The 24,372-nt window shown below is 57.9% G+C and overlaps 2 protein-coding genes across 5 annotated transcripts in view; one reads left to right on the forward strand and one right to left on the reverse strand.

Annotated features, from left to right (window-relative positions):
* Positions 1 to 3,197: 3,197 nt before the first annotated feature.
* CRAT (carnitine O-acetyltransferase) lies at positions 3,198 to 16,886 on the reverse strand. 3 transcript variants are annotated; one of them, XM_042963455.1, is made up of 16 exons: positions 16,504 to 16,886; positions 14,795 to 14,933; positions 13,830 to 14,093; positions 11,456 to 11,521; positions 11,204 to 11,322; positions 9,945 to 9,998; positions 9,245 to 9,410; positions 8,703 to 8,877; positions 7,805 to 7,983; positions 7,188 to 7,288; positions 6,672 to 6,791; positions 6,355 to 6,477; positions 6,115 to 6,250; positions 5,659 to 5,721; positions 4,760 to 4,897; positions 3,198 to 4,096 (listed from the first exon to the last, which is right to left on the reverse strand). In XM_042963455.1, exons 2-16 carry the CDS (start codon positions 14,819 to 14,821, stop codon positions 3,881 to 3,883), a joined length of 1,947 nt encoding a protein of 648 aa, XP_042819389.1. In that variant the 5' UTR covers positions 14,822 to 14,933; positions 16,504 to 16,886; the 3' UTR covers positions 3,198 to 3,880. The 3 variants fall into 3 exon arrangements, with proteins under 3 accessions (XP_042819389.1, XP_042819390.1, XP_042819391.1); XM_042963456.1 differs by lacking the exon at positions 14,795 to 14,933; XM_042963457.1 differs by lacking the exons at positions 11,456 to 11,521; positions 14,795 to 14,933.
* A 10-nt stretch (positions 16,887 to 16,896) lies between these two features.
* Positions 16,897 to 24,372, forward strand: part of PTPA (protein phosphatase 2 phosphatase activator) — a 31,069-nt gene continuing 23,593 nt past the window's right edge. Inside the window, exons 1-2 of one of the 2 annotated variants that reach the window (XM_042963458.1) lie at positions 16,897 to 17,056; positions 22,961 to 23,058. In XM_042963458.1, the coding sequence (XP_042819392.1) occupies positions 17,002 to 17,056; positions 22,961 to 23,058 (153 nt within the window). In that variant the 5' untranslated portion in view covers positions 16,897 to 17,001. Of the gene's footprint in view, positions 17,057 to 17,167; positions 17,461 to 22,960; positions 23,059 to 24,372 lie in introns of those variants that run through there. The other variant, XM_042963459.1, reaches the window with a different exon arrangement.

Below are 24,372 nucleotides of genomic sequence, written 5' to 3' on the forward strand. Positions count from 1 at the left end.
AACAGTTTTATATTTGTGGTGCACAAGATACAGAGCGAGGCGGCCAGGTACAGAAGGAAGCGGCGTCGTGACCGAGAGCCCGCAGAAAGCAGGCAATGGAGGCAGACCCGTACAGACCAGAATGGCACCGGCACGGTCAGCCACAGGCTACATTGTTTTCACTGTTCGAAGGAAATAAAAGACAGACTTGAAAATATCTGTAGGGAACGGGAAACTAAAGTGAGATCTGACAGGTTTTAAAATGAAATTTTAAAAACGTTTAAAAAAGGGCGCCTGGGTGGCTCCGTCGGTTGAGCGTCCGACTTCGGCTCAGGTTACGATCCTGCGGTCGGTGGGTTCGAGCCCCGCGTCCGGCTCTGTGCTGACAGCTCGGAGGCTGGAGCCTGCTTCGGATTCCGTGTCTCCCTCTCCCTGCCCTTCCCCCACTTGTGTTGTCTGTCTGTCTCTCTCTCTCAAAAATGAGTAAACATCTGGGTTCCCTGAGTCCCGGGTGGACTCACTGCCTTCACCCCCCTTGACAGCCCTCCCCGTGACCCCCCTCTGCCTACCATCCCCATCTTCGGGCAGCCCTGCTCCTCCCCGTCCCCTACAGTCTGGTCCCCAAGCCTCGCCGACTCTTACTTGGTAAACATGTTTGAAATGTCGGCCTTCCCCCACTGGCCAGGCCCCCCCCCTGGAGGCAGTGAAGCCTCCCCATACGGTTCCCCCACCCCCAGCCCACCCGGGCCCCCTTCAACGCGTTCCTCAGCACCTTCCTAAAACACCCTCCTCTGTCTCGGGAGAAAGCCGGGTGTTTAGCCTGGCCCCCGGACGGGGCCTCAGGTGGTCCTGCCGTCACCTCAGCTGGCAGACTCCTGTCCCTGCACTTTCCCGGTGAAGAGGGCCCAAATCAAGTTCGTGCCAACGTGGACAAACTTTTAGGGGATGGATCTAGGTAAAAAAATCGAGTAACATTCTGTCATTCATTGTCTTGCATGTTCAAATTTAATGATGTATCGCACAAAATATAGAGCTGCTCTTTTGCACTCGTATTTTGCAAAAACAAACGAACCACAAAAAACCCACCGCCACCCGCAAAAACGAGTTTGTCATCTGTGTCACTGGCCTCGGGGTCTGCGGGCTCCCGGGGGCCCACAGTGCTGTGGGTCTGCTGGCGAAGAGCACGATGGTGTCCCCAGAATTTGTTTCCCAAGACGCAAGTGCCTCTTGGTGTAACATCCCAACGGGTGGATCTAAAAACTCGATCCTGTAGGAGTGGGCGATCTCCCCAACACTTACCTCCCCAAATGTCCAGAGGCCTTCAGAATACTTGCCTGTCCCCCATCTAACACTCGGAGAGGGTGAGGTCACAGGCCACGCCCTCAGCAATAATGACTGAATCTTCATGGTTTCTTTGCCTTTCCTCATCTCCCCCTACCCCCCAGCAACCAGTTCCGCCAGGGGACCTTCATGCATTCCACACGACGCTGCTCAGGGTTGTCTTCGCTAAGCGTGTCTTCCCCAACCGGTACTTTTTGGCTCCAGAAAACGGAACGAGCCTCTGTAGCATGAGGCCTGTGACCACTCAAGGGCAAGGGGACACCCTCACTCCTGAAGGATCTAGCTTTTGGGGGAACAAGGTCTTGCCTTATATTCGGACTCACGCAGGTCTTAGCACTTGAGCCTCTGGAGTCCTGGGCATCTGTCCAGGCACTGTCCTTGGCTCGGATCCCCCTCCCTGCTCTCCTGCTGCCCCAGGCCGGGTTGGGTGTGGGCCCCCTGCCGCCGCGGTGCGGCTTCCCCGGTAATCCCTCAACTCCTGCTGTGGGACCTGCTCCTGAGAGTCCCAGGAGCCTCCAGAGGGAGGAGCACCACCTCCATTGTATAGACGAGGACACCCAGGCACAGGGAGGCCAAGGGTCAGCCTAAGCGCCCCAGCGGCAGAGCAACGGCTGTGTGCTGTGGAATTCTCTCGAAGGTCTTCCTGCTCAAGGCCCCGAGAGGGCACTACCGTTCTCCTTCCCTTGGCATTACCCTGCCCTGCTGGCCCTGGGGTCCTGAGGAGTGGCCAAGCCCTGGGCCATACCCCCTCCCATTATCTGGGCCCCACCTCTGGCTCCCGGGGACTTTGGGTAAAGGGACAGGAGTCCCTCTCCTAGCCTCGGAGAGAAGAGGACACGGAGTCCCCAGCCTGGTGGGGCTGTGAGGAGGCTCAGTCAGGCCTGACAGTCCCCAGTGCCTGGCATAGGTTAGTTCCACTTGATCAGTGCCTTGGTCCAGTTGGCACCTTCCTGTGCCCCCCAGGCTGGGGCCCTCTGTCTTCCTCCATCACCAGCTTATGGGCCCGGGTCTGGGCTCGTTTCCAGCCATGGCCTCCTTCTTTCTCCACCCACTGTCCTGGGTCGTCTGACTGGGTGTGGTGTTGGGGCTGGGTGCTTGGCTACAGGGGCTCCTCTGGAAACCTCTGCTCTGCCATTTAGTGGTCTGGTGACCTTAACCTCTCTGAGCTTCAGTTTCCTTATCTGAAAAACGGAGAAAACCACAGGACCCACCGTCCTGTGACTGTCACTAGTCGGCCAGTTCACCTCATCCAGAGGCTCAGTGGCCTTTCCCACCCTCACCCCCTTGGCATCCTGCTCTTAGGGTTTCGCCCCTGCCTTCCTTAGGGCCAGCATCCCTCGGAGAGAGAGACGTCTCTCCACAAACAGCCTATTTGATTTGGGCAGGACACCCTGGCCCTGCTAGGCATGGGAGGGCGGGGGCACACATAGGGCTCTGATTGGCTAGCTGCATGACCTAGTCTGGTGGCCCCTGGCAGCACCTGGGGCTGGGGTGGGCTGAGCAAGGCTGCTTGGCCACAGTGTTGCTGGTTCGTGGGGGTGGCGGCCTTGAGTGTGAGCTACGCACCAACACAGCGGAGGCTACGTGGCCCCACAGCCCCCGGGGAGAGTCGGTCTCACTCGCGGCCCGTGGGACAGGGAGGCCCAAGTCTGTGAAGATGCAGCCCTGGGTCTGGTGCCATTCCTGGCCAAGTGCCCCGAGGTTGGCGCTGGCCCGTGGCTCCCTGGCCTAAGTCCGAGGACCCTCCTCCTGGCTGCTCTGGGAGCCTCTGAACTCACCGGCTGCTTGGACCACGGTTCCCAGATGCAGGGGAAGCTGGGAGAAGGCAGAGCCAGGCGTGTGCCCCACACTGCCTGCCCCCTGGGCCGAAACACCTCTTCACCGACAAATTTCCCCTTTATTAATCACCTTGCACGTTACTGTTACACAACCATGAACGTGGTTCAGGAATCAAACTGAATGGAAGCGAGTGAGTTGGGGCTCACGGGCCACATCGTCCAAAAGAGCACGGCAGGGGAAGATCGTACTTCCATGCAGGGCGGGCTGAGGCGAGGCCTTGGGCTTCCCTTACCAGCACACCTTGCACCCTGGCCTCAGCCTTGGAGAGGCCTGGAGCCCCTGGCTCTAGAGAGTCCTGTCTCTAGATCCTTGGGAGCCTGGGGATTGGGATACAGACACCAGCCTGGCAGTGCAGAGGGCAGGGGGCTGGCTAGAGCCGAGCTAGCAAGAAAAGGACTTTCCGGTCTAGTGCCCTGGTGAGGGACAGGGACAGGCTCTTCTGGTTCCTCTCCCTGCAGGAGGGCTCCTGGGGGGCCTACCGGGCACCCGGGTCTTAGCCTCCGAACTCAGCCCGGGACTCGGGCCCCAGCAAATGCTGGCGATGACCCACGGAAGGCACCGGCTCAGGCCTGCAGGCCCCGCTGGGGGATGCCTTCCTGGCTTAGTCACCTCTGCGAGGCCTGGGGGTGGGGGGCGGTCGGGAGCAGAGGAGCGGCACCCTGGCGGGCTGCCCACCCCCGGTGGCTTGGCCGTGACGCCGGCAGGCCCGAGCACAGGGGGCTCACAGCTTGGCCCGAGGGTGGTGCTGGAGCAGAGCGCGCATGTCCAGGAGAGCCTTCTCTAGGTAGTGCGCCAGACGGGCCGCGTTGGTCTCGGCACAGCTGTTGTAGGCCGACACGGAGAAGTTGATGTGAGTCTCCATGGGGTTATAGCAAACGCCGTAGCCATCCGGGACCACGGGCCCAAAGAACATGACGCAGTCTGTCTTGGCAGGGACCTGGGGACAGCACAGGACTAAGCACGGGACTTCCGTCCTGCCCCACCAGCCTGCCTTTCCGCAGCTCTGCCTCCACTGCGCTCTGCCCGGGGTGCCCTTTCCCCCCTTCTCCAGCGGGCGGGTTACTTCGTCTGCTCCTTGAGGTGCACTTCTGGCGTCAACCCTCTCTGGAGTCTTCCTTGCCACTCCCGAGGGAGCCGCGCCCTCCTGGAGGCTCCCCCGACCCTCGGCGCTTTGCAGGGGGCCATCGCCGCCTCCGTCCCCGTGCTTCCGGCCTACGCTGTCCCCTCCTCCCAAGGGACAGGGATGGTGGTCTGTTCCTGCTGTTTCCCAGTGCCCGGCATAGGATGGCCTGACTCAGATGTTCCTTCGTGTCTGACCGGTGAACGAACCAGGTCGATTCTCCCGTGAGGGGGGCCCTGACCCCTTCTCAGCCTGCCTGAGTCACGGCGAGGCCCCCCGGGCCCTGCTCTTCACCAGAACTCAGCCGTTTCGGCACTGACCCGGGGTGGCCCGAATGGGTCACACCACCACCAAGTCTGGCCATGTTCTGGACCCGGGCTCTATTCGGTGCAGCCTTCGTCCAGCTCTAGCGGGGGCTGTTCTGTCCCACCCCAGGGCACCTAGGGCAGTGGCAGGGGCCCGGAGGGCAGGAAAACCCACCTGGCTGGTGGAGAGGTTGAAATGCATAGCGATGGCGTAGGAGGTGTCCATGAAGATGTCGGGCATGCTCACCAGGTCCTCAATGGCCTGCAGCTTCAGGCCCAGCAGGTGCCGGTCAAAGGCCTCCCCGCGGATAGCCTGTGAGAGGGGACCGTCAGGGGCAGGGGCTGCAGGCCCAGAGGGTGCGCCCCTAGCCCTCCTGGAAAGCCTATGGCAGCAACGTCCCTTCCACACAGCGGTCCCTCGGACTCATGAGACCAGAGGGTCCGGGCAGGAGAGCCCTCGCTTCACACATGGAGAAACTGAGGCTCAGGGACCTGCCCAGGGAGGGGACAGGGCAGGATTTAAGGACACAGGCCTGCAGCTGGGTGGCCCGGCCCCATCCCGGCCACGGGGCCTTGGCAGGTCACTTACATCTTGGAGTCTCGGGGTCTTCGTCTGTAACATGGGGATGGGTACTGAATGTCCCTCCCGGGGTGGCAGTGGGAGCAAAATGGACAGCTGCATGTGACATGGGCAGAGCCTGGCACACACAGGTGCTCAGAGCCAGATGGGAACCTAGACCTCCCGCCCTTGACTGCAGCCCAAGCTGTCAGAGGGCGGGGACCCCGCTGTTGGCCAGACCATGCAAGCCCTCAGCATCCGGGGCCCCGGGGCCATCGAGGGGAGAACACGATGCGAGCGCCAGAGGCTAACCTGGGACCGAAACAAAGTCACTGAGCTCAGTCTCGGTTTCCCCAACTTTAAAATGGGGATATTCAGCCTCACTCCAGGTGCCCCGGGTGCCCCCGGCTTTGGAGAGGAGTGGTTCATGCGAAGGGTGAGCGGCTGCAGGGACGGATGGCCGGGAAACGCCAAGGGTCAAGTCAAACAAATGGGGACAGCAGGGGTTCGCTCACGTGGTCCGTGTAGGCTCGGTGGGCTTGCACGGCCTTCCGCAGCAGGTCCACCTTCTGGGGCTCCTGAGAGGGGTGAGGGAGTTGAAGTGTATGTTCCCCCCCCCCGTTCCTGCCACCTCCCGCAGTGGCCCGCTCCACCCGGCACTAGATCCGAGGTCCTCGAGAGCAGTCCTCCCCTGTTGGCCCTCAACCAAGGCCTGACACGCAGGCAGACGCGCCCTGCTGATGAGCGAATGAAGCAATAGTTCCCTTTTGCCCTTGGCTGCCAGGAAGCTCAGGGCCAAATTCACGACTCCACCTTCTGTCAGATTCCCAGTGCCCACCCCGGGGGCCGGGGAGGAGGTGGGGGGGGGGGGTTGGAATACAGTAGGTGCTCCATCAGTGTGCAGTGACAGAACGTACAGGAAGGGAGATGGCTCAAGGCCGGCTTGCCCGCCCTTGCCCCGGACCTCTCACCGACACGTTGGAGTCATCCATGGCCTTGACGAAGGTCAGTGAGTCCACGGAGGCCGAGCGGATGGTGTCGGTGCGGCCCAGGTGGAACATGCGCAGGGAGGCGCTTTCGTACGTGGCGCACGCCTGCTTGTAGATCCTGGGTGCGGGAGGGGGCTGAGCACAGCCCCCGGCAGGCTGCCCCCCCCCGCCACCCCCAGGCCTCCTCCCTCCTCCCCCGCCAGGCCCCGGGGCGCGGCGCACCTGTAGTAGGCCAGCTGGAGTGCCATCTGGATGAAGGCGTCCGGGCTCAGCTTCTCCGACTTGGGGAAGTCTTTCCCAAAATGGTGGAACACCATCACCATGATGTCCAGGTCCTGGATCATGCTGGGGGGCGGGGAGAGGTGGGTGAGGAGCAGGCACCTGGCAGCCCCTGCCGACCCCAGGGGAGGCCCCGGGGAAGGCCCAAGAGCGGTCTCAGAACCAGCCAGGTGCCACGATCGACCGGGAACGGGAGCCTGCCGGGCTCGAGGAGCACAGTCCCCTAACCTGACTTGACCCACCCGGTATGCCGCGCTTACATGCTGAGATTCTGCTTGGCCTTTTCAATGTCGCTCTTGATCTCAGGGGTGATGTTGAACCGCAGCTTCTTGGGCATGGGCAGGGGCACCATGGGGGACCGCACAAGCTCGGGTTTCTTCCTGCGTGGGACACGGGGGGCCTCAGGCTCACGCTGGGGCCTCGGGGGCCTGGGTCCACCCCTGGGACTGAGGTGGGGGGCGTGGGTTCCTGAGGCCGGAGGGAGCCAGCCTGGGGAGACTGTGGGTTTGCTCTTTAGAAAACTGCCTTCGCTCCAGCTTCCAAGTGGCCACACGGAGGAGGCCTGGAGAGGGGAAGGGACTTGTCCAAGGTCAAGTAGCTGGGAAGCGGCAGAGCCGGAACTCAAACCGGGTCTGACAACGCTAAACCCGTGCCTTCTTCTGGCTTCCTTTGAAAACACAGATTTGCAGGCACAAGGGAGAATGGCATTTCTCCGTGACTGTCACCTGTCACCAGGAGCTCGGGAGCCGGGTGGAGGGTGGGACAGGCACACTCACGTGAACTCAATGACATGGTCCACGAGGGCAATGATGGGGGGTCCCTCCGCTGCTGCATGCTCGTAAACAAGCCCGCAGGAGCCATCTTCGGCCACGATGAACTGTGGAAGGGAGAGGGACCCGTCAGCCCCGGGTCCCTGGAGCCACTCTCTGCTGGTTGGGTCCCGTGGGAAGGGCCTCTCTGAAGCCATCTCAGGGGTTATGCTGACTTTATTATTGTTTTTAATAACAGCTAACACTCACCAGGGGCCTTGGGCCCATTTCAGGCCACGGCACGTCCCATACTCGTATACCGCGTCGAGTCCCTATAATGACTCCTCCCTGGGAGTCATTCCACAGGCTCAAAGAGGGAAAGTCACGGCCAAGACCGCGCCGCTCTGCCTGGCCCCACATCCCAGCTCTCTCGGTTGTGCTGACGAGGTGACAGCGGTTTCTGGGCCGGGCCCAGTAATGACAGGCTGACCGCCTGGTAATTACAGCCGCGTCCACCTGCTGGCCTCCCACCTGCTTTACTAGCTGGGAGGCCAGGGACGCCCGGGCGAGGGGCAGGAAGTCCTGCGTGGGCCAAGTTTGGGTGTGCGTCCTGGGTGGGAGTCGGGGCTCCGCCAAGTCCCCACCTGCAGCGTCTTGTCGAACCAGCGATTGCCGCTGTTCAGTTTGCCACCACCCCCGTGCAGCATCTGGCCGGCCACGTGACGGCGGTACACGTCCTCCGAGACGCGGGGCATGGGTGCGTCCAGGCACACGGTGAAGATGCTCTTCTGGATGGAGCGGACCGACTCCCGGTTCACCTTGTCTGGGGTGGCGTGTGGGAGGGGCGCGAGACGGGGGGGGGGGGGGCATGTCAGGCCCGGGAAAGCCTCGGAGGCTTCCAGAGCATTCACGGGCGCTGGGTGAGGGCTGCAGAGGCGGCTTTGCACTCAACAGGGCCTCGTGACAGGGTTGGTGGCAGAGCGGTGAACACAGCTGCCTTCCGACAGGGCCCTGTAGCCCCCTAGCGCTCCACTAGCCGGGGCCCGATACCGAACCCACGTTAGAAACGAGGCAACGGGGGCGCCTGCCTGCCTCAGTCAGAAAAGCATGTGACTCTTGGTCTAGGGGTTGTGATCCCAAGCCTCACGTTGGGTGTAGAGATTACTAAAAGATAAACTTTAAAAAAAAAAAAAAGAGGAAACCGAAGCCCCAGGTCACACGGAGAGCCAGCGTGATAGTCAGGGATCCAACACAGGGGTTCGACTCCAGGGACGACGCCCCTGACCAACAAAGGATTTGAAAGAATGTGGAGGCAGAGGTGGGGTCTGCAGCCAGAGGGCTTGACTCTTACCGTAACTTGCTACTTAATACAGGGAAACTAAACCCAGCCAAGCCTCAGTCCCCTCATCTGTGAAATGGGCCAACAGCACCTACTCCAAGTTGAGAGGATTCAGCGAGAAACGTGGCCGCTCAGGGCCTGGTGTGGGCAGAGGCCAAGACGTGGGCCTCTCCTCCTTCTTCCACCCCCCCACCCACGGGCACCTTTGATGAGGGTGCTGTAGGCCTTGGCCCAGGAGTTGCGGTGGTTGGAGGTGAGGATGCCCACGGGCTCTTTGTTGGTTTGCAGCGATGAGTTCCAGATCTTCTCCAGCTGCACGAAGATCTGATCTGACGTCAGGGGTGTCCCATCGCTGTGGTACACGTCCAGCTCAAAAAACTACCCGGGCACGGCAAGTGGGGAGAAGGGAGGTGGGTGAGGGTCTCAGACAGGCAGCAGTCACCTCCCACCCCAGCCTCCTCCTGGCCCCGGCAGCCCAGAAGTCACAGCCAGTGCCGGTCGGGGCCCTGCCGAGGGATGAGTCAGGCTACAGGGGCGAGAGGGGGGGAGGTCCTTGCATTGCTCTCCCCAGGCCGGGCAGGCCCACGGCCCCTCCTGGGTGCCCTCCGGCTGGGGCCTAGCCAGGCGCCCAGTAGAGATGCCCGGGGCACGCCTGATCCTCGGGACACAGGGGCATGCGTGTTGGGGAAGCTGACTTTTGGCCCCGCGCCCTCCTCCCCTGGGGAAGTGGGGGGAGCCCACCCACTTGGTAGTTGTGCACCACGGTGATGTGCATGGGCGGCTTCTTGCTCTTGCTGAAGCTGATGACCGAGTCCTGCTTGGGGCCCGGCACGCGGCAGGAGGACAGGATCTGATAGTACTGGTTCATGCACAGCGGCTTACCCCCCAGGTACTCCACGGGCAGGGTCTCGCTGCGGGGGCAGAGGGACAGTGAGGGGGCCACCAGGCAACCGAGCAGGGTGGAGGACAAGACCACCAGGGAGCTGCTGCTGGGCACCGCTGGGAGCCGGGCCAGGCCGAGAAGGGGCTTAGGCGAGTGGCGTCCCTACCCCGACTCAGTGTGAGCGGGAGGTGCGTCGGGGCTGCTCAGGGGGCCTGTATCCCACCCCGGGCGGGCCCTGCTTGTGAGTCGCCCCGGAAACTCGCTCCCCTCGGCGCTTCAGTTAAGCCACAGAAGAGAGGAGGTGGTGAGTCAGCCTCTGGGGTCCTCTTTGGCTGGGACAGTGTCACCAGGAGGCGGTCCCAGCAGCTGGGGCAGAGGACCTAAGTGTCCCAATCCCCATACTGTCTCTCCAACCCCAACAGAGGCTGGGCCAACAGGAAGTGAAAGCGACCGAGATCTGGACCCGTCCAACACCCGGCTGCGACACTGGAGACGCTGGACGTGCTGGGCCCAGGCTGGAGTGGCTGCGGGGATGGGGGGCGGGGCGGGGGAGGCTGCCCACCTGTCAATCATGGTTTTGAAATCCAACACGCCCTCGATGAATTTGGCAGCAAACCTGGGGGGACCAATGAGAGATCAGAACCTGTTGGGACACCCCAAGGGAGGTCCCAGGCCAGGGACACCAGTGGGGTGAGGGGAAGGCCTAGCCAAGGGAGGAGACAGATTGCTTCACTCTGAACCCACTGCTGGCAGAAAGCCTGAAAGGAGTTCCAGTGTAGAACCTGTGTTTGAGTCCCGGCTTGCCCTTCTGAGCCAGCTTTCTCTTATCTCTAGAGGGAGGGTCCCAAGAGGGCCCAGGGAGATGCTTTTGGCCAGGGACACCTACATGCTGGAAGGATGTAGGTGTAATGAATGGGAGCGCGATTACGGCTGGTTTATTCGTTGGTACTGGCTGATTTCACCCACAAAGGGCCTGAGGCCCTGAACCACAGCCTGGAGCCTGGAAGGAGGTCACCTCTTCTCTGAAGCGTCAGAGAGGGACCCGGGACCTTGGGGGATGGGGAGTATAAACGGGAGGGCAGTAGCTCAGGGTGTCCTCTCTGATAGGTACCTTCCTGTTTGGGGGCCGCTGTGTCTTCTGGGCCATCTCCCTCAACCGGGCCTTCCTGCTTGGATCGTCCGGACCACACCAGTCAGGCCTGACACCTGGTCTGCCCCTGGCTCCCAACATGGGGACCACCGGCTAGAGCCTGAGCCTGAATTCTTGGATGCCCCGGCCCCTTTAAGAGAAGCAGGTGGTGGCCCTGAGTGTCTGGTCCTTGGGCAGGAGATCCCTGTCACTGGTATTTTTATCCCGGTAGTATTGGAACAGAGGCCAGGGCAAGTGACACGGCCGAATGTGGAAAAGGGGATGGTGTACAAAGGTCACTCCTGGGACCAGCTGGAGAGAGAGGAGGGGCTGAAGTGTCAGAATGAGGTGAGGGGTAGCCTCAGGTTCACAGAGAGGGAGGGGATACGGTCTACAATGTGATTAACAGTTATGAAACTTTAGAGCCAGGAAGACCCTGCTTCAGCCAATCCTGAAAGGTGACCTCGGGCAAGTCCTTTCATTGCTCTGAGCCTTAGTTTCCCGATGTGTGACATAGGGATGATGCTCCCTACTTCGTAGGGCTGTGTGGGGCGGCGGGGGGTGGGGAGGAGGTGGCCGATGAAAGATAAGGAACAGATAATGACCGGGGCCCCTGCAGTCTCCCGGGGGAATTGGACATCAGGGCCTTGGACATGCCCAGAGCCCTGTCCCAGCCGTAGCCACTCACTCACCGGAGCTGTCCCTGCAGGTCCACAAAGTCCTGCTTGGGCAGTGCTACACCAGGGCTGGAGTAGATGACCAGGGGCTGGCGGTACTGGAGGTAGGCTGTTTTGAGCCACCACTCGGACAGCTGGAGAAAGGACCACAGCCTGTGTGTGAGGAGCGGGTGGGGACGTGGCTGGGTCCCCTCTGCCCCCTCTATAGGGCACAGATTCTCCAAGTGAATGCTCAGAGCGGAGCCTCCCGCCCCCTTAAAAACCAACCTGTGGCACCTCATCGTTTCCTCTTAGCCTGAGGCAATCGGCATTAGCAAGACAAATTAGACAACACTGCGGAGCAAAGGAGCCAATGATTCTAGAAAAAAAAAGGACTGAAGGACTGCCAGGAAATGGGGGAGGGGTGAGGGGAAGAGGCAGAAATGTGAATCACTTTCCTTCATCTTACACACTTTTGGGCAATGATTTTACTATTTTTGGAAAGAAAAATATATGAATGACAGAAAAGGAAAAAAATACATAAAGTCAAAGTCTGATGAACGTATTTTTGACCGTTCCAGGTAAAACATTCTCTGGGGAGGCAGGAGCCCAGGGTTCGGTGCAGTTCTTGGGACCCTGGTCCTCCCTGGCCACGGTTTTGTTGGTGTCAGACTGGGGAGCAGACACTCCCTTGGATCTCAAGGTCAGGGCCATCTAGGGAAAGCTCCCTGCGAGGATAAGTCACTGCCCTAGTGACAAGATGTGGGTGCCACATCCTGTGTCTCCATCTGGTGGTCTGTCCTCTGCCCAAGAGGCTATTTCCATCGGGTGAGCAGTCTCTCTGGGGACCAGCCATGGCCAGGCTGTTAAAGACCCCTGTCTCGGGGCTGTGCAGACTCCCAAGTAACTATCACCCTTGAGCCTTACGTGCTGACTGTAATATCCCCCTCACTCTGCCCCCGCAAGCGCCTCTCTGGCAGGTCTCTCAATCCCAGGGACCCCAGACCCCCACTGTGTTTCCTATCCCATCTCCAACAGCCGTGGGACGTGCCTCTTCACCACACAGGCTCCCCTTGGGGCACAGCTAGCCTGTGGCGCTAGGCCACCAGCTTTGGGCCCTTGGCAAGGCAAGAGGGAAGATGACAGGCCCAGGGTGCACAGTGGGCCAGCAAGCAACTGCTGTCTGCTGACTTGTGGCCCGAGGACAAGGCTCCTGGTCAGCCAGACCCTCTCCTGTGTAGCTCGGGGCCTCCCAGGGAGCTGCTGTGGGTTTTAAATCTACCTCTCTGGGCCTCAGCTTCCTCACCTGTGGATCAGGGAGGGGCAGACAGGAATTCCCTCCCCTTGGTGACAGCCGGGCTGCCCTTCAGCCAGGGGCCCCCACTCCATCACGGATCTCAGGGCCTCTGACCAGAGTTTGGGAAACACAGGGAAACCCTGCAGATGTGGGCATTCCCCCTGTTGAGAATCTGCTGGGCCTTGTGAGCGGAGAAGGAGGTAGCCCCACCCTTTTAGCTAGAAGTTTCTGTTGGAAAAAGAAATTCCTGGCAAAAAATGGAGGGAAACTGCCAGACCACAGACTCTTTAAGTGCCTGCCGAGGCTCAGTACCTGACGCCCACCCGTTGAGGACTCCCCGCTCCCATGTACCCCACTCAGAAGAGCATCTCCCACTTTACACGGCCAGAAGCTGGCTGTGGTTCTCTCCCAGAGAACCTGCTCCCCGCTCGGCCATCCCCTTCTTGGTCAGTCTCCCCCATCCTCCCCCAACTGCCCCTCCCCAAATGCCCCTCCCGTTGTTTTAAGTCGGGACTGCTCTCTATCAGCAGGTGCCATTAGTGCTGCCTCTAGAACGCATCCTGACCCTGACCATATCCTGACCCAGACCGCGGGAGATGCCCGCGCCAGCCTCCTCGCATGCCTCCTGCCCCCATTCCTGCTTCCCTCCCAGCAGTCAGGGTGGTTCTTTCCAACTACGTTCAGGTGTAAGATGCCCACAGGAGAGTGCACGGGGCGTCAGTGTGGACCTGTGTGACAGGCGATTCGATCTGTCACTGAACAACACAAATGCCCTGCTTTAGGCCATCCTGTGGCCGGCCCCCCTCCCACTGAACTCCAGCCCACCTTCCTTGCTCCGATGCCCCCCCCCCCCCGGCCGCCCCAGCCCCAAGCCGCTGCACTAAATTCCAGCCTCTGTCCTTGGACACGCTAGGCCGTTGCCACCTTTCCCTGTGTTGTTCCCTGTCTCAGATCCAACACCGCCTCCTCCCTGCCCTCCCGGCCCACTCAGCCTCAAACCACTGCCATATTCCCCTCTCCTCTTCTCCTGGCAAGCTTCACTGCCGGAAAGAACCTCGTCCCCTCACTTGTGTCCTGTTTCCTCACCTCGATCCGCACCCCACGTTAATGTCAGCCCCAAGGGACCACGGACTGTGTTCCTGCTCACTCAGGGCCCTGCCTAGTGCCAGGCACAGAGCAAGCACTGAAGAAACTGCAGGGCGCACACGAATGCCCCCGAGTCGCAGGTATTGGAAAATGCGGTGTGAGGCCAGCAACAGACGGGCCGCAGCGAGGGTGCTCTCATAAGCCTCCGAGAGGGCCCTGTGCCCCCCGCCCCCCTTCCTCCCCGGGCCCCTGCGGGAACGAGGAAGGAAGTCCACTTACCCAGTTCTCCATCTTCCTGGCCCTGCGCTCCAGCCCTTTCTGCAGACGCTCCCCGACGCCCCCCGCGGTCTGAAACTCTTCCACCAGCTGCTTGGTCTGGGTCCACTCCTCCTCGCTCACGATGGGCTGCAGCGCCTTGAGGTAACGGTCCAGGGACTGCTGGAGCGCAGGCACGGGCAGCCGGGGCAGCGAATCCTGGTGTGCCTTGAAGCGGCCGGAAACCTTCACCAAGGAGGAGGGCTTGAGCAAGCCCAGGGGCTTTACCTGCAGGCAGCAGAACATCTTGCTCATTCTCTCGCTGGCTCTGGAAGGCCCTGTCAATCCCAAAAGCTGCAGTACTGGGCACTTATGTGCCACTCCGTGGGGTCAGAGCTGGCCTCTTGGATGGTGCCCGCCTGGCTTCCCGGCCCTCAAACTGTACAGTGAGTGTCTCCGCCTCTCTGGGGCCTGGAGACGCAGGGAGGGCTAGGGGACGGGGGGGTGTGGCCACTGGTCCAAGTCGGGATGGACGGCACCTGCTGGGGGCGGCAGAGCTGAGGGCGGCCTCTCACCTGTCTGGAGGCACAAGACTCCGCCTTTCTCCCCCTGGGACCAGGAGCCAGCCAGCCAGCCAGCAGTCAGGCGACTGCTCCCGCCCCCGGGGGTCCCCGCCTCCTTTTCTCCCACCCTCGCCAAATTGAGAAAGAGAGGGAAAAAGAGAAAGTCAGAAAGAGCCAGAGGAGGACAGCCCCTTGGGGTGAGGGCGAAGGCTTGGTTTTTACCTGTCTGGGGGTGGGGATAGAGGGACATTGGGGCAGCTGTGTGGCAAGCGAGAGCTGAATGGCCTGGATGGCCTGGCGGGGGTACGGGGGTGTGGTGAGAGGTGGCAGAGAAAGTCTGGGAGGCTCTGGAGGCAGGCAGAAAGAGAGGAGATCTGAGGAGCTGGAAACAGTGGGTAGACAAGTGGCAGAGGATCCGTTCCATACCTTCTCTTTCTGCTGCCCGTCCTCCATGGCAGGACTGAGGTTCTGAGCCCTGTCTGTCTGCCTTGGGCTGGACCTCTAAGCCTAACTGTGCTACCAAGTGGGTGAGCAGAACCTAGCAAGAGACAGCCACTTGCCCGGGCTGGAGAGAAAAGACAAGAGCCGAGATTCAGGGGGGTGATAGGGAGTGGCAGTGGCAATGGCTACGGTGGCCACGGCAACACCTCGGGTTGTGGCTGTGGCAGGCGCCCTCTCTAGCTTCCGGGAGTGGAGGATTAGGGAGCAGGTGAGGGGGCTGGTAGTAGGCACAGGCACAGGAGGAAACCTGGAACACGTTCTCCTTTCTTCTTTGGGTGGGCCTGGTGCCAGGGAGGCAGGCCAGGAGGGATTAAAAAATCCACCTGTTGGAATCCGTATAGGTCTGTTTAATGAGCAAAAACCTGGCTGGAGGCAGAAACCGTCTGGCCACCGAGGTTACGCCACAACCCTGAAATTAGACCTGAAAATTAAGGTTGGCGCAAGGGAGCAGACGCCGAAAAGGGGCCATAAGTGGACAGTGGCCGCTAAAACCCCATCCCGTTTTCCTCCAGGACTCTTGGAGCCCTTCTGGGCCTCCCTTCCACCAAAGCCTGGTTCTCTTGAGCTGTGGCTCATTCGGCTGGCGGCCAAAAGTGAAAACTTTGGGCACTAAAAAAAAATACACCGAAGGAGAATGCTAGTTTTGGGACTCTGCTAGATGTGAGTCACCGGAGCCAGGGGATTCTGGCCAAGTCTCTCCTTGCCTCAGTTTCCCCAGCAGTAAAGCGATCAGGCCGCCGAGAAGGTCCTAGAAGCTGTCTGTAGGAGGGGGGCACTATTTAGGTGTTGGTGACAAGGGTGAAGTGGAGCCTTCGGGTCCTGGGAGACCTGGAAGAGCCTCTGGGCCAGCGGATGGGTACCCTCAGCCCTCTGGGCCAAGTAGTATCTGAACATCCTTCTTGGCACGGACAGAAGGAGATACAAGCAGGGATATGCTTGGAGTGGACAGCAAAGGAACTCAAACCATAGGAGCAGCACTGCCGGCTCCAGGCTGCCCTGCGGAGAGCACTGTGGCATAGACACAAAACTGGGGGAGGGACTGGTGGAGAAGAAGGGCAGGGGGCGGCCGCCTGAAGCCTCTGGCCAGTTCAGAGGACTTTGAGAGCAGCCCAGCTTGAGGCCTCCACATGAATTTCTCTGGCCACACACAATTCCCCAGGGGCCGTTTGCTGAGCCCCAGGAGACCCGAGCAACTGGGTGAGGTTGGAGAACTGGCTCTGGACCGCGCGCGCATAGATGGCTCAGGCTGCGCGAGTGACAGGTGTGTGTCAGAGAATAACCGTCTGAGAGACACTCCTGGCCTCCCAGCAAGTTGGTTCTGGGTCTCAGGGTGGAGGTGCAGCCTGAACCCTGGGTCCCCACTATCTTTTCCGGGTGGCAGGAATTTAGAACCACACGATGTGGGTTCGATCCGGTCTCTGACCTTGAGCCTCAGTCTCCTTTTCCAAGCGGGGTTAGGCCCCCTGCCGATCCCACCCCAGCAGCTGTTGGCTAGGCAGGACAGTGGGTGGCCTCCTGCCCCCGTCGCCTCGACGGCTTGTCACTCCATTCCGGCGCAGCCGCGTGTCTGACTCCACTCCCGACCCACCCGCCACGTCCAGGGCCCGCCAGGCCGGTTTCCCGGCCGAACTCACCACGGTCCTGGCCGCGAAAGCCAACATCTCTGCGACACAGAGTCCACTAGGTTCCTCGCGCTGGGCAAAGTCCGCGCCGCCGCCGCCGCCGGTGGATCCTTGCTAGAGCCTCTGGACCAAGGTCGTCGACCTTGGTCGAGTCACCGCGGCCAGCCGGTAGAGATGGCCCGGCGCCCACCGACCGGGCCTGGCGGGCCGCGGGCTGGTGGCTCCGAGGAGCACTCTTGGGGTGGGCCCGGGCCGCTAGGCGCGGGCGTGGGGCGGGGCCATGGCGCGGGGCGGGGCTGGACAGGGGGCGGGGCCGAGGGCGCAGTTAGCGGTCCCGAGACCCCGCGAGGCGGTGGAACCCAGGAAGAGGGGCAAACCGCAGGCCTCAGCCCCCCTCTCCGTCTCCCACCTCCAAAAGTTGTCTCAGCTGTTGGACGCAGTAGTGTGCAGCACTCTCAGTCGGCTTGGTGTCCTTGAGCGCTACTCTTAGAACGAAAGGAAAACACAACCATGTCAACAAGGGACTGTCCGCCAATATGCTTCGGGATAGGGTCAAAGATGACAGGTGGGGAGCGCCCCGCACAAGCATGGCTGCCGCGCTCCCATCACCGGGCGGACAGTGGGCTGGTAGGGAGGCGAGCGGGCCGCTGCCGCGCATGCTCCCAGTTGCCCCGCACCAACATGGCCGCCGCCTCCCCGTGAGCGCCGTAGCCGCGAGCCGGCCGTTGCTGGGCATGCTCCCTGAGTGCCCCGCACCAGCATGGCGGTCGTCTTCACCGGGGTGACTTTAATTCTCGGTTTTCGGTTATAGCCGGCCGGTGCTCAGTTCTCTTCAGAAAGCTCTGAGCGCCTGGTGGAGCCGGGGAAAGGAAGGGAGTGCAGGCGTGAAAGGGGAGAGGGGACTGCGGGTATCCGGGCCGGCTCCTGGCGGGAGGAAGATGGCTGAGGGCGAGCGGCAACCGCCGCCAGGTAGGACCGGCCGGGCCCGGCCTGGGTGTGGGGGTGCGGGGGCGGCGCCCGGCGCGGGGGCGGGGAAAGGGTGTGGTGTGGGGGGCTCGGCGGGAGAAGGGGTCGGGAGGTGGGGGAACTCGAGCGGCAGAAGCGGCTGGGCCCCGAGGAGGAGCCGGTGGAGGCGCCCCAAGAGGGAAATGTTGGGACCTGCGGGGTGGCCAAGAACCCGGGACTGCGAAGGGGTGGTGGGTGGGGCGCGACACCGGGACTTGGGGGGCCCCGGCTGCCAGAGGGCCGGGAGGGCAGCGCCGCGGCCAGAAGGGGAGGCCTTTTCCGTATCTGGGCTGCGCGTGAAGTCAGCCCTTGAGCTGATGGGGAACTGCCTGGGATGGGGGCGAAAGTGATTCTGGTGGCTGCCTTCTTTATTAGCCCCTGCCCAGCGGGCGACGGGTGGTGCTCAGTGGGCCTGCGCCCGCCCGCCCCGGCTTCCCAGACTCCTCCGCACCCTTCCCGCCCCTCATCCTCCTACCCCTCTGTCCCTCTTGGAAATCGGGCTGTGGACTTTTCTTCCATTGGCTGACAATTTATTGAGAGACCTGCCCTTGGTTGTGTAAACCACTGATTAAAAAAAGCTGGTTGTGCAAGATGAGCCTGGCCTCGCCATCTGTATCTTTTACTTGCGCCGTGGCCTCGCTTTAGTTCATCTCAAATAACGGATGCCAGTGGTAGGGAAGGAAGGGATCTTCTAGAGACCTGTTTTCCTGGAGAAGGGGAAGTCTGTTGGCGGTTACCTGCCGCCCTCTCTCGAGCCAAGAAAGACTGACCATAGAGAAGTAAAAATTCTGACAGGGCGAATAGGTTGGCCAACAGCTAATGTGTTTAAAGCAGTGGATATTCCTTCTGTCTTGCACGTGGGGCTCTCTGGGAAGGTCTCACTCAGGAAGGAGAAACTCATCCTCCCCTCTGCCCCCAACAGATTAACAAAGAGCTGGCTGTGCTCTGTTAGGGCATTTGAAACCATTTACTTCGTTCAGTAGAAAACTTCCGTGCCCGTGCCTTTAGAAGTTCTGGTAATGACTGTGAGAGCTATAAGCCAACCGGAATTCTAGGGAGATGAGTGCATCTCCAAAGTTGGGTGGCTGGAGAGACGGCCCAGGCACTGAAGGAGATAAAGGGAAGGTATCTATATGGCTGGAAAGAGCCAGGTCCCTGGAGGTGGTTCTCTTTGAAGTTTGAAACAGGACATTTTGGAGCAAGTGGAAAGAACTACTTGACTTAGACAGTGTAGTGGTGAAAACCTTGGGTTTTTAAGAGTTGTACAGAGCTGGCTCTGCCTGGCAAATCACATTCTCTTTTTTTTTTTTGAGAAACTGGGGCTGTTATATCTTCTGCACCGAGTTGTAGTGTGTGTTCCATTGATGATGTGGGCAAAACATGGCACGTGGTGGGTAGTCCGGAAATGTTGATTGCTGTTGGCCTTTTAACCTTTTTTTTTTTTTAACGTTTTTTATTTATTTTTGAGACAGGGAGAGACAGAGCATGAACAGGGGAAGGTCAGAGAGAGGGAGACACAGAATCCGAAACAGGCTCCAGGCTCTGAGCTGTCAGCACAGAGCCTGACGCGGGGCTCGAACTCACGGACCGTGAGATCATGACCTGAGCCGAAGTCGGCCGCTTAACCGACTGAGCCACCCAGGTGCCCCAACTGTTGGCCTTTTATTTATTTATTTATTTATTTAAAAAAAAAATTTTTTTTAAACGTTTATTTATTTTGAGACAGAGAGAGACAGAGCATGAATGGGGGAGGGGCAGAGAGAGAGGGAGACACAGAACTGGAAGCAGGCTCCAGGCTCTGAGCCATCAGCCCAGAGCCCAACGCGGGGCTCGAACTCACGGAACGTGAGATCGTGACCTGAGCTGAAGTCAGACGCTCAACCGACTGAGCCACCCAGGCACCCCCCAACTGTTGGCCTTTTAAAAGGTGGTACAGGAGCGCCTGGGTGGCTCAGTTGGTTGAGCATCAGACTTCGGCTCAGGTCACAGTCTTGTGGTTTGTGGGTTCGAGCCAACATCTGGCTTTGCCCCGACAGCATGGAGCCCAGAGCCTGCTTCAGATCCTCTTTCTTCTTCTCTCTCTGCCCCTTCCCCGTGCGAGGGCATGGTATCTCTCTCTCTCTCTCAAAAATGAATAAACAGGGGCGCCTGGGTGGCTCAGTCGGTTGGGTGGCCACCTTTGGCTCAGGTCATGATCTCCTGGTCTGTGAGCTCAAGCCCCGTGTCGGGCTCTGTCCTGACTGCTCAGAGCCTGGAGCCTGCTCCCGATTCTGTGTCTCCCTCTCTCTCTGCCCCTTCCCTGCTTGCTCTCTGTCTCAAAAATAATAAACAATAAAAAAATTTAAAAAATGAATAAACATTAAAATAAATAAGTAAATAAGTAAGTAAATAAATAAATAAATAAAAGATGGTACAGGTTGAACACGTAGGCTGGTTCTCTAATGATAGATGATAATACATTATCCTCTTTTGGGGGGTTTTGGGAACATCTCTAAAACTCTAGATAGTTCCACCTTATACAGTGAGCTCGTAGGGTATCCACATGTCCCATGGCACCTTTGTCAGAGATTAGATCTGAAGCTGGAGAGACTGTTAACATGATTCTCAGTTTGAAGGCTTGTTTCTTTGATTTGGGATCGTGTGTTCCGGGAACAACACGTGTGTATATGTCTTTAGTCCTTGTTGCAATGCTTCCTGCATGGTAGCCATTCGCCTGGTACCTGCCTGGCCTTGCCTGGAGAGTTTCCCACCTGTGAAATCACTTCAGAAGGGCTGTCCCCTTGAAAGGAGCAGTTCTCTCTCAAACTTACAAAAGGGCTCTCTGTTCCTCAAGATCATTTGCAAGTTGATTATTTGGAGTGTGGAACACATTTTCTCATAAAAACAACGAGGTTAGGTTACCAGCTTGACCTATAAAGCTTATCATTTAGCATCTTAAAGTAGTAATTTACCAATAGTAGAGGTCTCAGTTGGGCTTGCAGACCAGGTGGGAGGAGGAAGAGAGTATCTGATCTGTTTTTTGGGTTCTGATTTGAAGTTTGAATTAGGTAGAGGTTGGTCTTGTTCTCATCTCAGATTCTCTATCCTCCTCCTTAGGTCTCCAGGTATCCTAGTGCTTTCCCTTTCCTCAGGGCCTCTCCAGGCATGCTCCATTCTCCCAAATATCACATGTTCCAGAACCTTCTTAGAGCCCTGTCCCCTTTATACACACAGCCAGTGTCAACTTGGTTTTAGGATACATTTGTCATATGTTGTGAATGAGTCTTTCTGGAGAGTTTGTGTTTTTTATTTTATTTATTTAAAACAATTTTTTTAATGTTAATTTATTTTTGAGAGGGAGAGAGAGACAGACAGACAGACAGCCAGCACAAGTGGGGGAGGGGCAGAGAGAGGGAGACACAGAATCTGAGGCAGGTTCCAGGCTCTGAGCTGTCAGCACAGAGCTCGATGCGGGGTGTTTGGAACTCATGAAATCATGACCTGAGCCAAAGTCGGATGCTCAACCGACTGAGCCACCCAAGTGCCCCAAGAGAGTTTGTGTTTTCAAAAGAAGGCATTAACTAATACCACAGATCTTCAACAGTACAGATTCAGGCACGGCCCCTCTATCCAGGTCCCTTGGCTCCAGGTGTATTTTGGAATTCAGAGTTTCTCTGATTTCAGAAAGCAATGCCCCATAATCAAACAAAAATACTTTCGCAGCAAACTGTAAATTCCCTAAGAGAGATCTCTGCAAAGCCTGCCAGTGTCCTCATGTTGGTTTAGGCTTAAGTTTTGTACCAGATGAATTTGTGCCGAACTTTTTTAAAACTTTGGGTATTTGGAGCTTTTTGGATTTTGGAATTATAGGGATTTAGGGCTTATTTTTCACAGCATCACAAAGTGAAGGGGATCCTGCAGTGTGGGGAAGAGACTTGTGGCTAGAGAGGCCAGTCATCCAAGCAGTCAGCTTTGGTGCTAAGTTTGCCTCTAGGTCAGTGCATGGAACTGCCCTGTGTTTTCCTTTCCTCAACTCCTGCCAGTATAGAAACTGTTTAAAATAGGTTTTTGTTTTTTTTTTCTGTCTGATTCCAAAGTACTGTGTGCTAGTTTTTTTTTTAATCTTTTTTTAATGTTTATTTATTGTGGAGAGACAGAGCATGAGCAGGGGAGGGGAACTGAGAGGGAGAGACAAAGAATCCAAAGCAGGCTCCAGGCTCCGAGCTGTCAGCACGGAGCCCGACGCGGGGCCCGAACCCACAAACTGTGAGATCATGACCTGAGCCGAAGTCGGACGCTCAACCGACTGAGCCACCCAGGCGCCCCTCCATGCAGTAAACACCTTTATATACCTCCTTGTGCATTTCTGTGAGCACTTGAAGGGTCGATGCCTACAAGTAAAACTGTTGGCTCAGGGGCGCCTGGGTGGCTCAGTCAGTCTTGATTTCTATTCAGGTCATGAGCTCATGGTTTGTGAGTTTGAGCCCCGCATCAGGTTCTCACTGGCAGTGCAGAGCCTGCTTGGAATTCTCTCTCTCTCTCTCTCTCTCTCTCTCTCTGCCCCTCCCCCACCCCTCTCTCTCTCTCTCAAAGCAAATAAATGAACTTTAAAAAAAAAAATTAAAAAAGAAAAAAGAACTGTTGATTCAATGGGTATATGTGTTTTTTTTTAATTTATTTAAGTTTTTTTTTTTTTTTTTAATGTTTATTCTGAGAGAAAGAGCATGAGTGGGAGAGGGGTAGAGAGGGAGGGAGACACAGAAACCGAAGCAGGATCCGGGCTCCAAGCTGTTAGCACAGAGCCCGACTTGGGGCTCGAACCTGCAAACCCTGAGATCATGACCTGAGCCAAAGTTGGGGCCGCTCAGGCGCCCCTATGTGGTTTCTACTTCAGAAGCCCGTGCTGAGTTGCTTCCTCAGCAGATTCTACCAAGACTCCCACCAGCAGCGCAGGAAAGTTCCTGTTTCCCCTTCACCGTCGCTGCTGGATGTTTTCAATATGCCAACCTGATTTGGAAAAGCCATCTCATCCAATTTACGTTTCTTTGCTTATTCAGAGGTTGGCAGCGTTTTTTCAAATGTCTATCAGCCATTTGTATCTTCTTCTCGTCTTTGAATTGCCTGTTTATGTCTAAAAGGTCGACTCGGTTTTATTTTTCTAACCATTCTCTGGTTAGGGAGCTGGAGGTGAGGGGTGCGGGCATGGTGGAGCCACTGAACTTACCACTTGTAGAGGGGACGGCCGGTACTGTGGGGGCTCCTTGCCGAGTAAGGAAAGGCTTAACAAGCCATTACTCTGTCCTGGGAGTGTATGTCTGGTTTACTGAAGGGACTGGATATTGGAGCCTTGGTTTAAAAGTGTGTGTTGGGGGGGGGAGGGGAGAGGGAGAGGGAGACAGAAAGGGAGGGAGAGAGGGAGAGGGAGAAAGTTGGGTTGGGGCTAAGATTCTATTTATCTGTTTGCTTTTTCACTTTCTCTGTCAAGATTCTTCGGAGGATACCCCTCCAGCCACTCAGAACTTCATCATTCCAAAAAAGGAGATCCACACGGTGCCAGACATGGGCAAGTGGAAGCGTTCTCAGGTACCAGTGACATCTGCCCTGTAGGGTCAGAGCTGGGATGACAAACTTGGGCTTTTTCAAAGACGGTGAGCTCCTGACCTTTCTTGCTCTTGGAACCGGAGCTGTTAGAAGCTAGGGAGAGAGATGACAGGGGAGCCGGCTGTCCCTCTCTCTCAGGGGGAGCACTCAGAGAACGCTTTAGTGGGAAGGTCTCTGGGGTCTGGGGCCAGGGTAACGCTGGAGAGTTCTGCCCCTGGTTCTCATAAACCATCATCCCTTGAGTGTTGTCTTCGCCGAACATGAGTGTCCTAGGTGATGACACGGGTCACTTTGATTCTTGGTTGTAGGTTACAGCCAGTCAGGGAGCCAGCGTACCAAAGAGAGCTGAGGTTACCGTGTGGAAGCTTAGGCCCGGGAGGCGGCTGAGCCTAAAAATACCAAGGAGCTGGGACCTAGAACAAGGAGGAGTACAGACCAGCCCTCTGTGCTGCTCAGTCCAATGGTGGGCAGAAAATAACAGCTTCTGCCTCCCAGGCTTCTGGCACAGGCTGTGGAAAGATTGGGATTAAGAAAAGAAAGTCAGTTTCAGATCCACGGGGAAAGCCTTGGTCCCAGCTCCAGCCAGGTGCCTACACCTGGTCTGCGCAGCGGGGGTGGGGAGGGTCACTTCTACAGAAGGACAGATTCCCCGTGGGGAGTCTGCTGGGCTTATGCTGAGCCTGCACCCCCACCCAGCGTTGCCGTGCTTGGTCCTTCTTGGAGCTGTGCAAGCCTTCTGGCTTCTCTTTCACAAGCTTGCCTTCTAAATATTTGGAGATGGTTAACATTTAACATGTCTTTTCTGTATTGTGTTCCCCCACCAAGTCTTTGCCAGGATCAACACCTTAGTCCCTTCGTCTGCTCAAAGGGCACAGTTTGAGTCCTTTTGTCATCTCGATTGTTCTACCTCGGGATTTCTAAACCTCTGCACTATTGACATCTTGGGGCGGATAATTCTTTGTTGTAGCAGGCTGTCCTGTGCCTTGCAGCGTGTTTAGTAACTTTCTTGGCCTCTCCGCCTGCTAGATGCCAGGAGCACCCTTGCCCCTGGTTATTACAACCCAGAATGTCTGCAGACATTGTCAGAAGTTGCCTGGGAGGCCCATCGCCTGGGTTGAAAACCACGAGTCTACCCCCAAATGTGACTTTAGTTCCTTGCCTTCCCCCTGGATGTTTTTTCCAAGGAGGATTGGGTATTCATGGTGGGCCAAGTATTATTATTATTTTTTTTTTTAGCTCATTTAATCTTCACAAGAACTCTGGGAAGTGGGCTCAGTGGTCATCTCCCATTTTGAA

This window comes from Panthera tigris, chromosome D4, assembly GCF_018350195.1.
Source record: "Panthera tigris isolate Pti1 chromosome D4, P.tigris_Pti1_mat1.1, whole genome shotgun sequence".
Taxonomy (NCBI): domain Eukaryota; kingdom Metazoa; phylum Chordata; class Mammalia; order Carnivora; family Felidae; genus Panthera; species Panthera tigris.